Consider the following 23,878-nt stretch of genomic DNA (forward strand, 5'->3'; position numbering starts at 1 on the left):
AATACTTGAGCAACCATAGAGGTTAACAAACAAAACGATCACAGGTATGTATGTTTCTTAAATCATTCCTCTGCCACAGGCCTCATTTTTAACCATGAGAAGGAGGAATGGCTGGCTTGAACAGATTCCTTTAGCTTCATGAGTTGAAGCTGAATTGATTTTGACACTGCTTCAGAAGAATCTACTCTTGTCATTTTGGTTTGATGGTAAATGATATACACCTGGCTTCAGGAAATCAAAAGCCACCCCACACGTAATGAACAGCTCATTGTCATACATAAAGAATGGTTGGCTCAGTGTGTAACTGGCAAATCACAAGATGACTCATTTGAAGTCTTGCTGTTTAAATAGTAAGGAATACTGACATGCAAACATGCTAAAAGGAAGATGATAGATGATAAATAGATAGGTAGATAGATAGATAGATAGATAGATAGATAGATAGATGTTTCATTGATCTTTCAAATATGTTTTAGGGAAAAAAGTAAAAATAAGTCTCCTATTTAGTACTGCAAGGCAACATCATGACAGTGTTGGAATGTCAACTCCTAGTTTATTGCGGGCATTTCTGCCCTTGTCTTTGGGATTACCAGAATGCCATGCGCGCAGTTACACAATGCATAAAGGCGAGGGTCATTTCTAGGACAGATAATTGAACACTAATACTCACTGACATTGTCTAAGGAATGATATGTCAACCTGACAGGGCTTGTGTGCTTACATCTGCTGATTGGCATGGACGAAGGCTCTGTGTGTCAGGATCAGACCCCAGGCCTGACTGCAGCAGGGCCATGGATGATGCAGTCATTAATCACGAGCTGCCATCTTGGGCCAAGATAGTGTCTGTAAGGTCACTCCATGTCCTGTGTATGGCTGGCAAGGGGTATCCGTTGTGTGAGAGTTTCAAGGTAGAGTTTCAAGGCTCTCAGTAAACAACAACAACAACAAACCCCCCAAAAACCTCTACAGACTTTTGGTTTGTGTCATCTCACTAAAATTTTTAGTGGGCCAAATGTCTCCTTCTCTCCCTCCTTTTCTCCTTCCTTCTTCTTTTCCTTATTTTTCTGAAACTATACTTTCCGAATAAACAAGGAAGTTTTAGTGGCTGACTGGGGGAGGTCCTGAGTTGGTGTGTCTTTTGTTCCTATGGGAATTGATTTGATGAGCTTCTGGTTTCTTGATTCACCATAGATATGTAGTATAATAAAGAAATCAAACAAGAATTAAACTGAAGTTACTTGGTGTGATTTATTTTTTTGATTCTCAACAAATGTTAAACCCTGTAGGCAGATTTCTGAACAGAGAAAAGAGGTCTATGCAATTATTTTCTTATCCCTGAAATCACATGAACAGCACTTTCCTGCCTCATTTATAATAAATCTTTAGTGAGTTAATCCCATTGCTCCAGTAATTCCACAGCCAACACTTTACTGAACATTTATCCATTCAGAGAAAAGAAACATGGAACAATCATGAGACCTCTGACACCCACCCCAATTGTGGTTTCTTAAAATAGGGGTACTCTGTGTAGGTTTTCACTGCATAAAATGTTATAAAATAGGGCTCCTGAGAGCAGCCATTATCACATATTGGTTAACATCACAGATTTTAAAATCCCAGTTGCATTGGAGCTATGAAAAAAAAGCTTTCATCTGTAAAATCTAGTTTCCCTTTGTTATTAAAATAAATGAAGCCATTAAACAAAATATATGCATATAATCGTCTAGTCTATCATTTGGCATCATCAAAATGATAGAATCTTGCATTTTCAAAATTTAGTGCTTCTATTTTAGAAGGTTTGAGGTAAGGTACAAATACCAATGTGTTGGTGTTTCTTAAATTTAATGACTTATGACATATTTTCTCTTTAGCTTGCTTATTTATACATTTATCTGGACCTCCTTAAAAAGTAGAATTCTGTTTAAGAAGGCTAAACAAAACAACAGCAACCCCTCCTCCCAAATCCTGCTACCGAAATGAATTAATTGTAACTATTGATGAGCTGATACTGTGAATGTGCTGGAATTGAAATAATTTCCAAATATGTTATTTCCGAAGGTTTGTTTTTAATTACAGTGGCACTTGGTTGGCATGCAAAGGCGAGTTCTCACTTTTGATCTATCCTAGCTGGAGCCCAGGCCAAAAGATTCTCTGCTCCCTTTTCTCGAGAGCACACTTTTCTGCCAAATGTGGCACTCATCCCCTGCCAAGGAAGGTGGGCGAATTGCCACTTCTGACTCCCAGCCACCAAAAGACAAAGGCTCTCAACACCCCTAAGTCCAGTGAGCCAGAATGGGCCTCACACCTTGAAGGTTCCGGATTATTGATTTTTTCCCCCCAGAGACTATATAATATGGAATATTTTCTCAGTGCCTCTGTCTGTCCCCTAGGGTGATTTAGGCACTTACAGGAGCGTGTGAACCCTTGAAGGCCACTGGAGGGTCATTTAAGTATCCTTACTCATCTCTCTGAGGCCTGAGCACATCTATACTGTCAGTCTTGCCTCCTTTATCTTGCTTTTTTAGTGTTTTATTTTTTACACTCTTTTGGTAAGAACATAGTAATTATTTATTTACTTCTGTGAAGCTCAAATAAATTCAAGAGAGGTTGTAGCTGTGTATAAAGATCTGATAGGAAAAACAATCTCCTTCCCTTTTAGCAGAACCAGCTATATGATTTGTGGAGAATGTGTACATTCTCCACATAAACTGTGCAAATTGAAAATGCAGGGCTTCTAAAAAAATTATGAAGAATTTCAAGATGGCAACAGCAGCACATTAAACCAGACGTGGGGCTCTTCTATGTGGGGGGCGGGGGCCCTGTGTGCCTTGTGTGATTTCACTTGAAGCTGGTCCTGCCTTTAGATATTCTGGAGACAAGTGTATCCAAATAAGGAGAATTATAAGAAAACATTAAAACCTTGGGGGAAAGCCTAATTTCACACTAGAAAAATAATTACAAGAAATGCCTAGTCTGATATTCTTCCCTACAAATTGAGGGGGGGAAATGTGTTGATGAGAGTCACACAGTTAGTATGAGTTCTTGGACTTAAGCTTCAGTTATCTAACTAAATTTGCACACTTAACTGTAACTTTTGAAATCAATAACTTAATATGTTTTCCTTTAGATTTGTCATTTGTCAATGTGTAACCACATCACTGAAGCAGAAATGGACTTAATGATCACCCTTCTGGCCTACACAGGTTGTGACTTTTCACATAGGCCTAAGTTCTCTGAGAAAGTGACTTACGAAAGGAAAAAATGAGGCCCCTTGCATATGTAATTAGCAACTTTATGTCACACATGACACGGCACAGAAAGACACACTATATAAAGCAAAACTAAGTCTAGCTGTTTCCGAGAGGAAAAAACTACCCCGTCATGGGGTAAGGATATTTTTTGCCTAAAGCCCATTTGGAAGGGTTAAATGCCACTATGTAATACTTTTTAGCATTACCAGTTAAATTACTTATATAAGGTTTGTTTGAAATGACAGCCAATTTGAAAGGTGTTCTGCTTTGTTTGGTTGTACTTTGAGTTCTTCCTTTTACACTAGGTATAGAGCAATGCACATGTTCACACATCAAAACAAAGGTCAGGTCCACCAACTCATGGTAGGTTTCTGATAGACATGAGTATGGCTTTTTATTTTATCATTAACAAGATAAACTTGAGCTTCAGAAGTAGGAGGCCTGGGCTTCCGCCTAAGAGCCACAATGTCTTGGCCCCATATCCTGCCGTATGTCCACTCTAAGTTTTGTTTTAACTTCAAAAGAATGAAGTCAGAATTACCTGTCCTTTCAACCTGGCCAAGTAATTGTAAGGCTCATATTTGGCAAAATGTAATAAAAGTTCTTTAAAAAGATAAAGTGTTATACAAATATAAAGAATAAAAGGGATCATTCAAACTCAATTTAAAAAAAAAAAAAAAAAAAAAAAAAGCCCCAAACTGGCCTTTGAGTTAACTTTGATTAAATACCTTTATTTCTGCCAGTTTTGTCTTATAATCTTGCTGGCGACAGGTCTGGCTCTTTCTCCCACTTATCTAAGTGGTTCCACAAGCATCTGTGAGATCTATGAGAACTCCAGAGAAACAAGTTCATAACCATGCTAACACTTCCCTGTCCAGTTAGATTGGACAACTGAGAAAGCATAATTTAGGAAACAAATCCTGGGGATAGGCCCAAATTTGACTAAGACCTTTCACTCTTCTATAATCTACTCTGGAGACAGACAGTGAATTCACATCAGTAAATGCTTTGGGGAGTTAAAAGGGGTTTGCTTAAGGAGGTTCATAAAGATAAAGGTAATCTTATTACTAAAACAATTTAAAGTTTTTAGGTTTTTTTTCTGAAGGGGAAATTCTCTTTAGTTTGATTGCAAGATAAAGCTTTTGTTGTTAACCAAGATAAAATATAGTGCTGAATAATCTCTTAAAAATTGAAATGTGTGTTACAGAGAATAGAGATAATTAAATAGCTTAGACTACAATGAGTAAAGGGAAAAGAGTTTTCATGAAAATTAGCTTAGTAAAGGTAAATTGCATTTGAATCTTAACTTCAAATCTGGGTGCTCTGCTATTTGGCATATGTTGAATTGATAATGCCTGAGTGTTAAAGAATTCTGATTGTTTCTTTTGCCTCTCTCACAGCTTATAAAAATGCAAGCAGACCCACCTAATGAATATTAATAGGAATGATGTCTAGATAACACATAAACCCCCTGGATCTGTGGACTTTGGATGGAATAGTCAGAGCGGATTTCTGTGGCTTTATTTCATACCAAATTTACATACTTTTAAAGAATAAACATCATCTTAATATTTTAATATCAATATTCCAAAGCAGAGATTTTAATAAAATAAAAAGCTTAATTTTCCTTCCCTGAACATTATATTCACCAAGGTCTGCATTTTAAGAGACAGGAAACTGTTAGCTAAAAAAGAAATTAACTTAATCCCTCTTCATTAAGTTCCAGTCTTTTTTTGTTACTTAGAGACAAGTAATAATTATACCCGCAGCAATGCAAAGCATGTTTTACACTTAGTTATACAAAAGAACTGCAGTTGTTAAGGTGACAGCAAAGGAAAATGAGAACATTGATAAATACTGATATATTTTTTTCTTCAATCCTCTCTGACTCTTGAAAGTAAATTTCACTCAGGTGTCTGAGCGGCATTTTAATTTATTAACAGCAAAAATCTACACAAGTGATTTTAGAAAATGTCAATCAACTAGCTAAACAATATTTTCCCAGCTAAGGTTATAAACACAACAGCTAAGTGGGTGGAAGAGATCTAAAACAACTATACATCCTGGCTCTTTTAGAATGCCTAAAAGGTGGGCATTTTGTTTTCAAGTTGTTGTTTTTTGGACAGAACTTTTAGCAAGTACACAATAAATCTCAGAAGTGTATATTATTTAAAGCACATGCTCTCACTCCTCTCTCTCTCTGGCATTGTGAAAAGACTTTTTAAATTTTAGCTGTACAAAGGGGGGAAATCATTAAAATGTAGTTTGTACCATTACATTCCATTATTTGTCATCTTTATGGCTGTTCTATAGTTTTCATTGCACCTTTAATGGTAAGCTTGGTCAGGAGAGGTGAGCGGGAATGTGCACGTACTTGGCTGCGGGTGCCACTGACAGTGTCTGCTAGCTGGGCTTCAATCCACGTCCCTGTAGATTTTAATGTCCCCACAGACTGCTGGCAGCCTGCTTCCAGCTGTGGCAGGCATGATGCAGTGAATTGCTTTTGAATGTTCTTTACTCAAATAGGCAGTAATTACAAGCTTAAAGAGGTTTAGTGGTCCAGTAAACTACATAATCACCCCTGAATTAGCCCGGGCTCATCAGTTGCAGTCCAGCAAGCTCGAGTCTGCTGTTTGTATGCAGCCTTGATCACATAGCAACCTGATCAGCAGGTGTGGAACAGCCAGAGTCCCCCATAAACACAACTGTCTACTGGGGACAATGATCTCTAATGAGATGAGGCTACACCATCACTGTAATTTAAGTAGGAAAATTAGCACTAGAGAATGAGTACCAGTTCCAGTGGTCTTTAGTCATATTAGGAGCACCACGGATTCTCCATCTCTCTCTCTCCCTATCTCTAGCTTTCTCTCTTTCTCAAAAAATCCTCTCACCAGATGTATTGTTTTTGGTCCTAAGTTATGGATACTTTATTCTGTATACAAGGATTTTTCCTGAATATTTAATGATGGACAGGGAATCTGTAAAGGCAACAGTAATTACTATCAACAAACTTATTGCAAAATGGTATCATTGTATTTCATCTTCCTTGTCTTTTCTCTTAATGGTCTCAAAACCTTTTCACTTTGATTTTTAAAGTGGAAAAGTGTTCTTTGGTTTTGAGATAGGTCTCTTTTTAGCTGGCATTCTCTCTGAAATAGTATTTGTGGACTATATGTAATTTGGAAAAGATCCTTACTTTACTGGAGTTTGTCACATAAATCAGTCATGAACTTTCTTTGCAGAAAAGTGGTCTTGTATAATGTGTCCTTGTTTTGTTTTATTTGTAAAAGTGAACTTCTTGGAGAAGAGCCCATATGTCAGAATAGTCTTCTTTATCCTTTCTTTGGTCCTGTGCTAGGTCCTGTAAGACAGAGAGCTTGAATTTCATTATATTGCAGTGGGAGAGTGAAGGGAACTTTTGTAATAAATAAGCCCAACAACAACATAGAGTGGATTATGGAGAAACTTAGGGGGAATTATACATGCTCACAAAGACAAACTGTAACACCAATTAAGAGCATGGGATGTAGAACTTCTTAGGGTCAAATCCCAGTTCCATCCTACTCGCAAGTGACTTAGACTCTCTGTCTCAGTTTCCTCATCTGTAATATAAGGTAAAAACATTTATTGTCTCAGAGTCTTGTTATAGAATTAGATGAGTGAAAACTTTTAAAGCACTGAGAACTTTGCCTGACACAAGGTAAGCATTCTATAAATGTTAGTTAAAGAAAGTAAATGAAATCTGTACTGTTTGGGGATTTGTGAAACTGAGAGAGAAGAATGAACAATTATTGAAATGGAGTTGCTAGTTTTCTGATGTTTCTCTGAAGTCATCTACTTTTAAACGCTAGTTGAAGCATTTGAAGCATCTCTAACTTCAACAGCACTCATTCATTCAGATAACAAATATTTATTGGGCACAGGAATGGGCTAGTTGCATTGAAAATGGGAATAGAATTCATGCTTTTATTAGTATTCTACTAAATTGAAATGGTTCCAAATGTAATTTAACTCATATTTGATTAAGAATCACATAAGAAATGAAAGTAATTAGCAAAAGCAAAACAAAAAACAAAAACAAAAACCAATCCACAATTTATTTCAAAGCAGACAATTTAAGGCATATTGTGTGTAGTTGGATGGACTAGCAGCATTTGTTTCTATGACCCTTAACGAGTGTTCTTGTATATAGCCCACCATCATTTCTGTATTTATAAGCAATGCTACAAGCACTAATAAAGTGATGAATGTATTAATTTCTGTTTTTTTGTATCTTGTGGCAAAATTTACTGTTGCTTCCATGAACAGAACTGAGTTGTAGGTGTAAAAGACACACAAACACATACATTAAAATAATAACTTCTTCATAAAATGAGTAGTAATCATCATATTTAGTCATGATTAATTCATCAAGAATGAATGGGATTTCTCCTCCCATCATTTAAAAAATGAAATAGTTTGGAAGTGAGTTTTCCCAAATTGTATGTTACCACCAAGTTTCAAATCCCAGCTCTACTTACCAGCTATGTGAACAGCTGTTTGTTCTTTCTGTGCCCAAGTTTCCTCATCTATAAAATGGATATTATAGTTGCGCCTACTCTATAAAATGTTGTGAGGACTGAATGAGTTAACACATGTGAAGTATTTGGAATAATGCCTGACTTCTTAATACATGTGACCATTATGACTTCTACCCCCATTACTGATACTACCAAGCTGAGATTGATAAAGTCTCTTTGGCTGGATGCTGGAGAGAGAATGCAAGGTGAAGTTCTGGCGAACTAACTTTCACCCTAGAGCTCCGCGCCCCGCCCCCTTGAGGTTTACCTCCAGGGATGGTGTGTAGGAGAACAGCGACTCTGTCCTGGATCAAGGCTGTTAGAACTGCAGAGAAACATTTAGTCACTGCTCACCACAATTAATATTTTGTTCATGCTCTACTATAATATGTTTTTGGTTTTAAAATGTTTATCTCATAAAGGGAATGGAGGAATGGCAAAGAAACATCAATAGGAGTATAAATAAATGGAGAAACTCAGGGGAGGGCAGACCTGGCCCCAGAACTGAGTAGCCGTGAGCCCTTGTGCATGCGTTCTGCCCTAGCCAAGCCTCAGCTTCCTCATATGTGAAATGGAGCTGAGCCCAGTCCCTACTGATGCAGGTCATCGAGAGTAAATGAGACGATGCAGGTAACACTTTGGTCCTACCGAAAGAGTTCAAACAAACGATCATTTCAAAAAATTCAAAGCGGACACGAAAGTGAAGCATGAGTTTTCTCCCCTATTCACACCCCAACCCCCCCCCCCAACGCCTCCCACCCTGTTTTTTTTAGTGGCCTTTCTGTGTTTCCTTTTATAACTGTGGTCTTCTACTAGGAGCATCAATATCCAGGGAGTTCATTAATAATCATAACTGTTCAAAATAATTTTAGCACTCTTCATGAATTTTAATACTTCTAGGAGGAGGATGTAAGTAATTGCTAATTTAGAGTCAGAATTTTATGTCTTTAATGCATATACTTAAAAATACTCCTGTAACATATATTTGTGTGTATATATATGTATATATATAACATATATATGTATGTGTGTAGTAAAGGATAGATCTAAAACATTGTTATTAGTATAGAATTGCAAGCAACTTAAAAAATCCCCAATACGAAGCACTATGAAATCCCTTCATATAAATATTTATCTTTTTTATTTAGTGTTTTTACTTCATATTTAGTTGATATTTACAAGGAATTAAAAGATCAGGTAGGTGAGACAGGCAAGGCATTGTAGTATTGGCCTATTTTAATTGATAATGAAATAACTCATTTCACTGCTGTGTATTATAAAGATAGTTTCGTTAACACAAAAGGAAAGACGCTATGATATATTACCCAGTGTTCAACTTTTCCTTCCACACTGATGTCATTTTCATGCAATAAGATCAAGTTTAGAGATTCCTACCTACTTCCCTACCTGCACCACCTCCACTAGCAACTTCTTGCAACCACTGCAAGATATACAAGAAATCGGAGGGATTGTCTGGAAAATGGCTTGACTAGGCTTCAGAAAAAAAAGTAAGTGCTGAACAATCAATAGGACGCATTGAGTTTGAGCAACTAGGAAATCTGGGAGCATTGGTGGAGAATTGAGAAAGCAGGTCGAAATCCTGTGACTTCACTGCTGAACCTCCAAACGTGTTTGGCTTTTTAGCCAGTACGGACACCACTGTTCTCTGGATACCAGCGTGTGTGTGGATGCAGAACTCAGCTACTATGCATTCAGGCTATGTTCTTCGACTGCATGGTGCACTGCTTTTGTAATGCAAATGGGAGGCACAAAGTGTCTCTTTGATAATGTGCAGTCAGAAGACAAAAAAGCATTCACTGAAACAGTAAAACTAATTCATAAAGCTGAAAGACAATAGGGAAGCATTATGGATTTTTTTAAAAGGAAAAAGTATCCTAGATCAATGTAATTGTCACAGTGTAAGCTATTCATAGTCAATGCATTCGGGGAAAATGGCAGCAAGTTTATTTAAAGTGGGAGAAGTTTGTAGAGGAAAAAAATTTATGTTATGCTAAACTAATATAAATATATTTGGTTAACAAGTTTCTGTTTATGCTCTTAGAAGTCATAGATATAGCTGGTTGTTTTTAATTTAGAGTTGCAATATTCCCCTAGTGACAAAAAGTCGGTGGAAGTTTTAAAAGAACACAGAGAGCTAATGGTTAAAAGCCATATGGTAGAATTTTTTTTTTTTTTAAAGGGAGTATCTCTCCATCACATACCAGAGTTTAGCTCAAGGTCAACTTATATTAATGCATTAAACTTAGCTGTGGAGGAGGCAAAGGGCCGGAGGAAAAAGGATAAAAGAAGTTCCGAAATTGTTCTTCCAACATATTCAGCCAAGCAACAGAACATTGCCTTGATAAGGGTTATATTGGACAGTTGCCATAATTCCTCCTGTTAGATCAGCTCCCCCGGTACCTATTCCCATACCTTTTAAAGTATAGCATGTAACATTTTGCTTGAAAATTGCTTCCACCTCTATTGCTTTGTTATAGCTGTTTTGCAGTTTCGGTATAGAGGCAGTTCTGTGTCACAAGAAATTACTAATCTGAGGCTTGAGAAGGGGCAGCGTAGCCTTCCATTATCTCGCCAGCGAGCTCTGTACAGGATTATTTTCAAATTTTCTACTGCCATTACAATGTGCTGTTAGAGTGGGCAAGGCAGTGAGGGAGGGAACGTTATTGAAACTTGGTTACCAGGGTAGATAAGATAAAGTTCATCACTGCCTTGGCATCCACATTTGCAGTCGGGTGGAAAATTTGATGAAAGGAGTACATTTGGTCAAGGATATCGTTAAGATATAAGGCTGGACATTTTCCATCTGTGTGTACCGAAGAGTTTCTCTTCCTATTGATGCTCATCTGAAAGAGTCTGCTTGATTGTTTAAATAAATATGTTTTCTTCCAATGTATTGTAAACTTGTAAATACTAGACAACCAACATCAGAAACCCCTCCTCCCATCCCAATCCCAAAGAATAAAATTGGAATTGTGCAGAGATAACTTTCTTTAGAAAGTCTTCATTTTCTTTCTGTCTCTTTCTGTTCTTTGGGGCTGGTAAAATGACAGCTCAGACTTAACTTTTACATAAGCTATTTTTAGATTTTTTTTCAGACATTCTTTATTTCTATTACACAGGACACACATTCCAGGAATTATTTTATTCTTTGGGGGTTATTAAGCAATCACTGCTATCTTGGGTCATTATTAGAAGTCGAACTGGAGATCCAGAAACACGTGAAGAGTGGCAAACAGTTTATATTTCAGCAAGAGACTTACACTGGAAAGGTGAAGTCAGGGTGTTGATGATTGAAATAATGATGACCATTGTATGAGCTATTTCCTTTAGCTGGGGTTCCACTGCCCACAAGCGACTTCTTTTCCCTTAGAGTCCAGCATCTCTTCTCTCCCCAGCAGGCCAGCCTAATACATGTGTGCAGATTTAATGCTGGAAGGGAGGGTCAGCTTTACCCATACATAATCACTGTTTTATGGCTTTCACTCATTCCTGAGGTGTTAATGCAGATCAAATGGGAAACACTCGAGAAAGAACCCTTGCAGCTACTGCATTGCCTAGCTCTCCCGGCTCAATCGTTAATTCTTATTGTAAGATCTAAAGGTAATTTTGTTTGCTCTCTTAATGCGTTGCAGTTCTCCCAGTGGCCCTTGCATATCCTTTCTCAAATTCCCATCTTGATCAATTGTTTGCAAATAATTAAGCTTTTAAGAGATAATGGCATGAGGCTAATGTACACAACAAAGGAGAGGTCTCCTGCCACTGTCTATTGGACTGGTCAAATTTGCTTTGATATCCCAAAGTGATTAGGTTGATTGCTATATCTGGCAAGTGCAATCAGTCTTTCCTTCACAAGAACCTACTGGTCTCCCTTAAACTAGTGTCCTTGCCATTGCGGTGCAATAATAGCAAAGGTGTGTAGGAGATTGGCAACGGGTGGCCTAAACCCTTAGTTGCAATGGTTTGGAATGAATTTCCCATTTTCTTCCTAAAATGGCACTTTTCTTTATCCCTTGAAAAATGACATCTACCTTTGCCCATCTTAGGGCCTCACTAGCCCTGGGCAGAATGCAACAGGACTTTGAATGTTTTTACAGTAGCCGTGCCTGCAGCATGTTGGGTTTTTGTCAGATTATTATTTTTTTAAGTCTATAAAAGAATATCTCACACCGTTCACAAAAAGCTTATCTAGTGAAGATGCATAGGATTTAAGATATTTGAACATATAGAATTTCAGTTAAAAATCTGATTTCTTTGTAGATTTTTGTCTGTGGATTAGATATCTGAAGTCATGATTTTTGTGTGATTCTAGCAATTACAGATTTTTTTTTTTCAGGGAATTGAAAGTTCGTGGGGCACCAAGGCCAAGAACTATGAGAAAGAAAAAAACCATTCAATTGACCTACCATAGACATGGCTTTAGATATTTTGCTGATACCCTTTTCCCCCTTAATGATGACCAGATTATTGCAACATTTAATTTCATCCAGGCTCATTCATTTCTATTAACAAAATATATCCTGAATAACTGAAAATTGTTTAATGGAGATAGAGTGCTGGGTCGCCATAGCTTGAGGCTGCCTTGCAATTATGCTGCATGAAATTAGACACAGTTTGTTCCAATTACTTAAAATCAGATCACATGAAAAGTGAGGGAGAGAAAAAAAGGGTAGAACTTTCACATTTTATGATACTTAAATTACGAAATCAGAAACTGCATGATATGAAAAAAAAAAAAACAATCTAAATTTGCACTAAAATTTTGAGAGCCATATGATTGCTCTTTGAAGCCATAATGATTCAGGTAATTTTAATGATCCAAAGAAAATTTTCCCGACACCACCAGCATAAATAAAATGTGAATTCCATTTGCTATATAAGAATGGATCTAAAACTTGCTCACAAACAGGCATGCAAAAATACTCTTGAAAACACAGCACAAATAAATGACTGTGACAATTTTCAATTTTCAAAGTAACTAAAGGTAAATGGCATAAACATTAATTTTTATCCAGCTCTGGTCATAATATTATAATAGACACAACTAACAAGACAGAGCAAAGGTGTTGCCATCCAGCTGTAGTGAAGAGAGATTGCTGACATATTTATTAATTCTACTGAAAATCACTGAAAGAGATTTCCTTAGGATCTGCAAAACTGTAAGCGAATTACAGAAAACATAATAGATTGGCAAACGACTTGTGTATATCAGTCTACAACTTTATATAGCAAATACAGTAAGTCCTCACTTAATGTTCTCAATAGATTCTTAGACATTAATCAAAATAATGTATACTGTAACCAATTTTACTATAGGCTAATGATATAATCAAGAGTTACTTTCTTACAGAATCTCATCAACGTTATAATGAAATGACATTGAATGAAACTTTATTCAGTGGCCTGCTGTATTGCCAAAAGCTGGATGATAACATTTGAATATTCCAAAACCAGGCTTATATTCTGTAAGAATTGCTAACCTCGGTAACCTTTAACTTTGATGGCTCTTAGAACTTCAGATGACAAAATTGAGGATTAGGAAAGTTATCCCTTGTTCAAATCTCATAGTGAGTAGCAGCTTAATTTATATAATCTAATGAGGTCTTGTATGCCTATGTATAGCTCTTCAACTAGTGTAGACATAGAACTACTATATATCATACCTAATTCAGTATTCTATTCATAAACTAAGAGATTCATTTGGTTTATATTGTATGGCAAGCCTTTATGCAGTGGGAGTTCTGTTTTAAATCTAGGGTAGTGGATGGCTCTGAGCTCAGTATCCAATCGTGAGATTATGCCTGTGATGACTGGCATCGTATTGAGTAGGGAGATTGTCGCCTATGATCTTAGCCTATTATGAGGTTTATGTACTTGTATTTGAAAAGAGTGGGTCGACATCACTTTTAGGAATAAAGTAAGGAACATAGTGTTGTAGATCTCAAATTAGGTTGTTTATAGCTCTTTTGGGCTTTGAAAAATTTTTATTATACATTTTAGTGTTAGATCTACAAGGCGAGTATCTGTATATTATCGGCAAGTCATAGCCATTCTTTTATTCCACAAATGTTTACTGATTTTCTCTTATGCTAGTCAGGGATTTGAGGATGGTGAACAAAAAGGGCGAGGGCTTTGGAGTGGCTAAATGAGTGGGAAGAGACACCAACCAGGAAACAAGTAATCAGAACAAGCGTTTCTGAGAGCAATGCTTGCTATTAGGGGGAAAAGGAAGGACTGCTGAGAGAGCGATAAGGTGGGCTGGTGGAGAGTGGGCTAGGTAAGGCTTGCCATTTGAGCTGAGATGTGAAAGTGACATTGTCACAGGAGCCCGAGTGGTAAGGACAAGGTCGGCCTGTCGGAAGAATGGAAAGGAAGATTGTGCGGCTGGGCAGAGTGGTGGAAAGGGGGTGAGGAGAAGGTCACAAAGTCTGAGAGGTGGGCAGGGCTGGACAGTGGTGGGCCTTGTTGCAAGCCATGGTAAGCAGTCTGGAGGTTTTTGAGCTGGGGCTGTGAATAGAGATTATGAAGGTGTCTGTCACATTTTTTTGTTCATGGTGAGTCTTGGACACAGGAAGGGAAGCAGGAAAATCACTGAGTCGTGTGGCTGCTAACCATGCCTTCCTCTGGTCAGTTTCCTCATCTGTGAAACAGGAAGGCCAATGGATTCCATTTATGTTCCTCAAAGGGATATAATGGGGATTAATTACCATCTCATCCATAATATACTTGGAGCTCTTTAGAGAAAGGCACTATATTCCATGAAAGCAAAGCCTTATTCTAATTGTGTATTTATTGATTAAGTGACAATCAAAGACAATCCTTATGGGAAAAATGGCTACATCTCTGCTCTCCACAAAGGAATCTCATGTGCATAGATATAGGACATATTTAAACTTACATATAAGAGCATTAAAGTGGTCATTAATGAACCTTCTTAGCACCTAATCAGGTATTATTAATGAAATTAAAAGCTATGTTAATTAACATTCAATAGACCAGAATTTAGTTTCCAATGACACAGATAGTTAAATTGAGAGTAAGGGGTGCCCTTTCTCACTCGTAAGAGAATGGACAGTTGACTATCAGAATATTTTTTACCTTGGGAGAATTTATTGGGAGGTAATGTTTCAAACTAGCCAGGGTCTCTGCGGATGAAAACCGTGTCCTCAGCAGCTCTCACAGGCTTTAGAAATGTATATTTCAGATTTAGATATAGTCGACTATTGAGTGAAAAGTATTTGTACCAAAACTAATTTCAGTAGGATTCCAAACATTCTTACAAGAAGGTATGGATTCTATTTTATTATCTAATCCTGTAATACTTTTCATCCTATTTTATGGGGAACATAGCTGGACTTATTTGTAGCACACAAAATATGCTGGTCTTTGACCTCATATTGGCCTACATTCACAATCCCAGTATGTGTTGAGATTCAGATATGGAGCTAACTTTGGTTGAATTTTGTTTGTGCTTTTCAGAAGAGCTAAAATGAATAGTGATTTAAAATGCACCTACTTTAATTTTGATATTTGCAGCAATATTATGTTTGGAGAGAGAATGTCATACCAACAAAGTGCTTAACTACTGAGTATCATAGCTGGAACTTTTGTCCCAAATGGTTCAACTTTAGAAGTCTATGGTTCTAATAAAAATGTTACATTAAGGTGGTACATTTTGATATGGGCAAAAGGGCTGGTCTTTATTATAATCCTGTGAAGTACAGTAGAGACCACACTGAACTTTCTGTGTTTGCAACAAATAACCCTGTTAAAGGATGAACTCAGTATCAAGGTTCTGCAAGAATCCTAAGTAGCTATTTATACGCTTCACTAATCTTTGTAATTGGCCTGTCTTTTACTGCCATTAATTAGATGATGTAGTATTCCATTAATAAGAGTGACACACCTCAGCATTTTTACCTTTAATTATAGACTTCACTAGACACTTAGGTTATTGACAAAATAGCCTAAAAATTGACTGATGTACACATCTCTCTCTCTTTATTTATTTATTTATTTATTTATTTTTACAGAGCCTATCTGTTTACTTTTGAATTCCTAGCCCCTACCGTTGCACCTGACATGTGATATGCGCTCCCTTATCTGTCCAAAGTGTATGAACATACACCTATGGTTTTTGTTCTCTTTCAGCACCCTTACCCTTCTGAAGAACAGAAAAAGCAGTTGGCACAAGACACGGGACTCACCATCCTTCAAGTGAACAATTGGTAAGTAATTTGGCTTTGTGCTTCCTCCTCTGGCAACCTGCAGCTAATGTTTTGCATTAAGAAGACACACCCAGTTGTTGCTATTTTCCCTGGTGGCTTGTTGATCCAAAGGTGAGAACAAACTGTAAAACGATAGATGAGAGTGGTTGATACTATGGAAAAGAAAACGATGTATTCCTTTCCACCTTCTTTATTAACTGGCAAATTTTAGGCAGAGTACGTGTCAGTGTTGAATTCATGTTCACTGTGGTTCTGCAAATGTATCCCTCTCTATGGCTTTTTTTTCCCCGTTCAGGATTATGGATAGAAAGAGTAGTATCATCCTATTTCCTATGAAACAAGAAAATCCACCATCACCTATCGGTCGGGTTTTAAATTCACTGAATAACTAAATTCAGTTAGATTTTGTCAGGGCTGTGCATTCAAGGTTAGGCCTCCTTTTCCTCTTATCACTTCTCTGGAAAAGAAGAATTAGTTATGTTCCTCCTCTGAAGTTATTCAAAACCTGATCTATCTCGGGACTGTGCAATACTGTTTCTAAATAAAAGTTTAAATTCCTGATTTGGGGGAAGCTGAGGTTATGTACCAAGAACCAACCAACAATATCCTGACTTAATATATGGTGGTGTGGCACGGAGGCTTTGAGAAAGCATGATTTATGACCCTTTGTGAGTGCGCCGAAAGCTGGGTTCGTGTAATCACCCAGAGCTAATGTCATATTTGAAGGGTATCGAAACCCAATATCCTCTAAAACTAAGTGTATCTAATTAATTGTCCTAATATTTTAGATTAGCATTTATGATGGGGAAATCTTATCCTCTTTGAAGTAAAATCCAGAAAAGGCCCAAAGCCTGGCTGCAGAAAGGGGAGCACTGGGAATGCCAGTTTACAGACAGAAGTATTTCTTTCTGTTCAATAAGTGTCAAAGATGCATATTACAGAACCTCTGATTACATGGCCTCATCCATTTGTTCCTGATGTCTATTGCACCCACATTAACAGACCTTCTCTGTTAGAGGGCCTGCGAGCCTTTGGGAGAGATTTCAGATATATTAAACTCCATTACAGAAAATGTAATTTCTGTCAATATAATCCCATGTATTCTTCAATTTAGTATTTTAGAGATAACAAGCTACTTACGATATATTTGCCTTTGGAGGATTAATTTACAAAGTGCACTATCTTCAAGACACAGACAGACTCACATAAGCATTGCTTGTAAGGGTTATCAATTTCTATGACCTTAGCACAGCCTTGGGAGATCAGTTTTTGCAGCCCTTTTAGTCAAGTGGATAGGGAACCAATGGAAGACATATTATACCTACATGTGTTCCTAGGAGTTGTGTGGCTGCTGAGGTTTTTCGTTTGCCTATTTTTGCCTGCTACTGTATCTGACTTTTCAAAACTATTGATACTATATATTTGAACTTAGTTTTCAAATTGTTCTGGATATTATTATAGGGTAGGCAATGGATTTTGCTTGCATACCTAAATTCCTATGTAGTTTCAAAGTTAAACTGATGGTGAGGCAGTTTTAATACAGTGGAGGCTGTATAAATGTCATATTTCCCTGTGAAAAGTTCCTACTTGAGGGCCGAGGAGTGGCAAGGCAAGCTCTAATTAAAGGAGGCAAACCACTGCCATTCAGGCGATCTATCACACATGCCATCTCTCTTCCTCCTCAGTGTTGCTAGCAAACTCCATTCATAAACATGCATCGTTACCAGAGAACAGATTCCAATACCAGTTGCTTTCCACAGGTGGACAATCTTATCTGATGTTGCTGTAGATGCAAGGGGGCAGGCGGGCAGCCCTGTGACACCGAGCAGTATGCGATTGTTATTTCCCTCGATTCTATGCACAGTCAGCGATCACATCTGACTTCCTCACATTTTGCGGTTAGAAGGGGAAAGACAGGACCTTAAAAAAAGTCATAATACATACCATGTAATAATTTTTCAAACTACATGCAAACTTTACCCTAAACTCCATACTGATATTCAATTGTGCATAGTAACATAACTTTAAAATCACTTTTCCTTAGTTATGTGATATATAAGCACAATTCCGTTCCCAAGTAGCACTGTGTAAAGTACACCCGCTCTGTTGACTTCTATATGGAGTTAGAAGTGACTTTTGCTTGCACTTCATTGCTTTGAATTTGGCAACTGTTTCAACTCTAACGATTTTGTGGTAGAAGATTCCACTCCAGCAACTAAAAGTTGTAGGAGATAGTTTCTCTTAAGTTTGATGAATAATGACATTCACATGTTTGATTTGAGTTTTTAATGGCTTAGTAATTTTCACACAAACCTTCTTTTTTTAAGGAGTCGATAATAGATTTCTTTTTCTTTAGGCTTTGAGTAGGAAATATGATGCAAAAATGGGAAAACCCAGATGGAACTGTATTGATATTGAATATGTCAGAAAATCCTACACTGTGGCATGCTGGGAGACTAAAAAGTAGCAGAACCACTAAACAATTTTCATTTTACTTTATCATAAAAATTGTACAAAGCTTTTTTGAGAGCTTAGAAATACTTTTCCTGTATTGAGCATCAAGCCCAGGTTACTTCCTTTGGGAAATACCAATTTAAGAAATCTCTATTCGTATTTCAAAAATTTCCCTTTCACTTTATTTAGCCACAACATTTAAAAGTGTGTCTTCCTTCTTGGATTTCTTAAAACTTGTTAACACACATGTTCATTTTGTACAAACTATGAGTCAGTGTTGAAGAGATTTAATAAAATGCCGAAGGGCAGCTTGGGTGTAGATCAGTCATAATTATTGGCAGTAACATAATGTATGGAAACACATTCTGAAAGTGAAAAATATAAACTCATGTCTAGTTGTTAGCTTGTCATAGAACCCCTGGCTGATAAAGTTTTAAGTTAGGTTTTGACTGAAAAATGAGATGAGAAAAGTTTGGTGTGTTGTAATGGTTCTTTCATTCCATTGCTGAACTAATTTTTGATTTATTTAATTGACGAAAGCGGTGTAGGTCGAAGCATATGGAATTTGGGGGAAGACGAGACAACAGAGAGAATTTAAATAACAACCTAAATCTAAAACAACAAGACAGGGTCGATTAAGAGAAAATTTGGCTTAAATGAAGTAACTGGTATAATTTTATATTTGGTTTACCTACTAGAAGGAAAACAGAGTTGAAGAATCTGAAAATGGCTGGTATTAGTACTTATAGGAATTGGGTCCTGGGATGGAATGTGAAATTTGTTAGATGAGAAATCATAGAACAAGTCTATGCCAATAATTTTTTTTGAGAATTGAGACAATATGTGAATAATTGAGGTAAAATATTTTTACCTAAATTATCTAAGTATTTGAGGTAACTGCATGTTTTTTAAAAACCAATTTTCATAAGTAATTGCCTAAATATTTCAATCTAGTATGCTGTGGTAGACTTAGACTTGAAGCATAATAATTTTTGAAATATAAGATGTGCTGTAAATTTATGTATTCTTCTTCCTTTCCTCCCTCACTCCCAATTGTGGTTTGATCTAAAAATGATAAATAATAGCATTTGAGGTTTTGTCTTTTTGTTTTTTCTTTCATTGTTGTCGTGGTTGTGACAAATATTTCTACTATATCAGCAGTGAAAACATGTTACTAATATGTTGAATATCTTAATAATTTAAATGAAACTTCTTAAATCTTGAATTTAGATGTTGTTTAGGTCTTTCAATATTTAGGTAGAACTTTAAAGAAAACACACACAATCAATACTCGATTGTTTTTTTCTCCTGAATGCACCAACTTTATTTTTTATATTAAAAATGTGAGTGCAGAATGGTCAAATAAAAGCTCCCCTGTATGTTTTCAGAGCAATGTTGCAGACCTGGGAATTCCATGTGATGAAAACTTGTGCCTGTGATTGTATCTTATTTGCTGGATGCCTCTGACACATCTTGCCTCAGCAGAGTTCTAGCCTAGGGTGTACTGAATAAATTTTACAGTTTCGTTGTTTACTACTTCTCATCCAAACACTTTCCCATTAAGGCCTAAAGTTAAATCATTATTCCTTTACGCTCTGAGAAGGCAATATGGATTTTAGGTGCAAAGTATAGAGTGTATGTGAAATACAATATGTACGTGGAGAAAAAAATTACTCTCCATCAATAGGGTGCGTAAAATCCCAGGGAGCATCCGAACATCCGAGGTGACACTTTGCAGAACTACCACAGCTCTTCACTTCTCAGATTTAGTACACACGCTAGCTTTTCCTAGTTACTTCATTTACTGCCTTCAAAACTGCAAAGCATTCAGGCATCACTTCTCAGTTGTTACTAGGAGGGAAAAAAAGTATGTTATCCTTAGAGATTTATGCCACTGGCAGGTAAAGATATAAACTTATTTTTTAAAAAGAGGATCTCCCTTATTATAATAAACATTCAACTGTTAAAGGTCAGATTTCTTTCTGAGTTATGGTAATAATGTAACAAATACTTTTATAAGTAATCAAAGGTCCTGTAAATATAGGTACCTGTGTAGATGTAAATGTTAAAACATTCACAGATTATCCTTTCAACTTCTATGATCTAAAAATCAATAGGGGGTCATAGGGTTTCATAGAATTGCTCTGCTTTTTCTTCCAACATAATTTAATAATACATTTTACAGATGTTGTTTAAACATTAGGCACAGATTGTTTTGTCAATAAAGCTAAGCAGAGGCATGACACAAAAACAAGAAAAACAGATGTAAAAAAACAAGGCACCATGCAAGAGGCACTGGGTCGTTTGTTTGTTATTCAGCTAAAAAATGAAAGTGTAGGATATATAGTTATTTTCCTTGCCTACGAATCACCTAAGAATGGAACAACTTCACACACAAAAGGTAATTTTATTAAGCGGGTAGTTTAATTTTTTCCCTTAAGAATTTAAGTGCCACCTACACTTAAATTTAAGGTAGACCTTATAATTGATCAATGGAGTAACGGGAGCAGTGTTTTTTAAAAGAAGAAGAAAACGGACATATAAGTAGAAAAACTGTCCAGAACATTTTGAAATGCATTGTTGTTCTCTGAGACACAGTTAATTGCTACGCTTTTCACCTTGAGTGTCAATTCTAATAACATTACCTTTACAGGCGCTTACTCTGGGCTTAGATTATAGCAATCAGTAATACTCACTAGATAAAATACTGTCTAGTTGCTCATAAGAAAATATTGAAATCAGTCAGAAAGTGTTTAGCTTGCATATTGCCTGAGACAGAGCTGGCGGGGTGCCAGGCAGGCAGGGTGTTACTAAGAAAGCTGAGCAAATAGCTCGCAGGGAAAAGAGCTGTGAATTTAGAAACCTTCAGGTATTGTCATGTCAGAGAGTCTTAGGAGTTCAACAGAGACACTGCTTTTGTCTGCAGATTTTCAAAATTTACAACGAACAGCCCTATTTGAAAAAGACTGCAGTCTGTTCAATATACTTTGCTGTAAGTTTTACCACACCAGTTTACTCAAAGCTTCCCGCCACCACCCACCCCTGCTATATTAAATCACATCATTCGTTCCTTCCTATTATGAAAGATGGAAACTCCTGACGAAGGGGTAGATGTTGGCACACTGGGATGGATGGAAAAACCCTGCCCCTTCTACCAGGGAACCTTGGGACTAGGTGAGAACAGAAACAGGAAGATGCCGGATGTAGGAAGGTGGATTTGAAAGTCCAAATACTGTTTTGTGTAACTGCTGTTTCTCCTCTAGCCAGCGTTCAGACCGTTCGTGCACTTTTTCAGGATAAGACAAGAATGTGATGCCTGAAGTTGAGAGTCTGTACCCGCTGAGGAAGTGTTTCAGGGCCATTTAGGGTTGGAGTTCAAGTGAGTGAGTTGGGAGGTTGATTTATCCACTGTGGACCCAATGTTTCTGAATACCTGTGGTCCCTTTCAAGTCAGCAAAACCACTGGCTTGGTAGTTGACTGAACAAGGTGTGTAGACCAGCAGGACTTGTTGCAAGTCCTAATTAAGCCAGATTTGTTGTTTTCAGTCTCTTGGCACAAATATTTGGTGAGAGAAATGGAAAGAACTCCCTCCGTATCACGCAACCTGGCAGAACAGGATCTGAATCCCTTTTACCTGTGGAGAGCATGGGAAGTGAGGGGGCTGAGAGTCATCAGGATCAAGGGGGAAGAGCCCTGGCATCTGCAAGTGGCCGAGGAACAAATTCCCTTGTAAGCCTCATGACAACATGCAATTTATACAGGGTGCGTATGGGGAGGGAATGTAGGGGAAAGAACACATTTCAAATCAAAACATTTCATCTGTCGTCCCCGTTGCTCACCGATTAGATGTGTGTCCTTGATCAAGTCACTTTATCTCCATGGGCAACAGCTTCCTCTGCCTTCAATGGACAGGGAGGACTAATTGGCGGAACTCTAAGCCTCTTCCAGCTCTAATGTTCTAGACTGTATAATAATGTAAACTAAAGAGAAGCACAGTGAATATTCTGAAACCGACTCTGATTCCAGCTTCACACTCTAAGTGAAAGAAAGAGCATATCCTTTGTTAAAGAGACAGGAAAATTAATTAAAAAGTTGTTATTTTTCTTCATCTTAAATAAGCAAATTGAGCACTGTAAAATAAAAACTAGATGAAATTATACATTATTGCAAGACATGGAAAACATGTATGCTGTCATTTTAGGATTCATAATAAAGATAAATCAGTTGTTTTTAGCAGTGTGCTATGAGCTTATGAAGGGCATGACAGATAATAGGCTTGAAATTTCTGAAGTTATTCAAGAGCAAAAATTTGTTTTTTTTCCTCAGGCGTTCAATCTTTTTCTCTAGTAATTTTGTACATGACAAACTTTTTAGTGGGTGCATTAATAATCTATAAGTAATGAGTTGTCAGGTGTCAGTTAGATAAGATTAAAAGACTGTTTAAGTGTTATCCATTTACTTCTTTGCGTGCATTTTATAAGTCAGGAGGAATAACTTTTTGAATTGTGGTTGTAAGTGCACATTGGTTTTTTTCCCCCTTTCTCTCATTTGGCTCTACTCCAGGTATATGTAGAACTATTACATTACATAAATCCTGCGTGTAGGAGCAGACTTGAAACTCACTCTATGTGAATCAATGGGACAAATGTCTGAGCTGCATTCTGTAAACTTATTTCAGTTTTTGAAATGTTACTTTTTTCCTTCTGAAAGTAAACTTTGTAAGGGGATACAGCCACAGCTGAGAGGGACGTCGAAGCTTTCTTTAGACATTAGGAGTTTCCTAGCAAGTCGGGTTTAGGTCTATTCTTGTCAAATCTGTCTTAAGTGTGTTTACATATAGTTTGCCTTTCTGGTATTTTCTGCTTGCACAGACCTGATCCACCTATTTTGTGTCAACAGTTGCTGAGGCTGGTGTTGGGTGATTAACCATTGAGTCCTGAAGCACGGAGCTGTGCCCACAGAGACCCCCTCTCTCCTCTCACTTACATCATCATCTTGCTTCAGGCTGTGCCTATGTAAAACAAACAGCATTTCTGAGTGGTTAAAAAGTCAGCCTGAAACATGAAAAAATGGGGCAAATGTTGCCTCTTTGTTGAATAAAACAATTTTCTCAAAAATGTTGTGGAGCCAGGGGCTCAGGGGAAGGAAGTGTTTCTGGGGGTGGACTTTGTCTTGGATCCTGTCAGCATCGCTCCAATGTTTGAATGCCTAGAGCTTCGTGTAAGTGCTTAGCGTTTTGTTCTGCCCCCTTTTTAATTTTTAAGGGGAAAGAGAACATTAAAAAAAAAAAAAACAAAAACAAAAACCCTCCCACAACATGGATGCTTGTAACTGTGGCAAATACAGGGTTCTCCTGTTCAATGC

At 37.2% G+C, this 23,878-nt stretch overlaps 1 protein-coding gene across 2 annotated transcripts in view; it reads left to right on the forward strand.

The window, feature by feature from the left end:
* The window catches only part of MEIS1 (Meis homeobox 1), a 129,331-nt gene that overhangs the window by 89,999 nt on the left and 15,454 nt on the right, over positions 1-23,878 (forward strand). For both annotated transcript variants that reach the window (XM_016137885.2, XM_016137888.2), the window contains exon 9: positions 15,983-16,059. In XM_016137885.2, the coding sequence (XP_015993371.1) occupies positions 15,983-16,059 (77 nt within the window). The remainder of the gene's footprint in view (positions 1-15,982; positions 16,060-23,878) is intronic.

The sequence above is a fragment of the Rousettus aegyptiacus genome, unplaced genomic scaffold (assembly GCF_014176215.1).
Source record: "Rousettus aegyptiacus isolate mRouAeg1 unplaced genomic scaffold, mRouAeg1.p scaffold_m13_p_7, whole genome shotgun sequence".
In the NCBI taxonomy this organism is placed as follows: domain Eukaryota; kingdom Metazoa; phylum Chordata; class Mammalia; order Chiroptera; family Pteropodidae; genus Rousettus; species Rousettus aegyptiacus.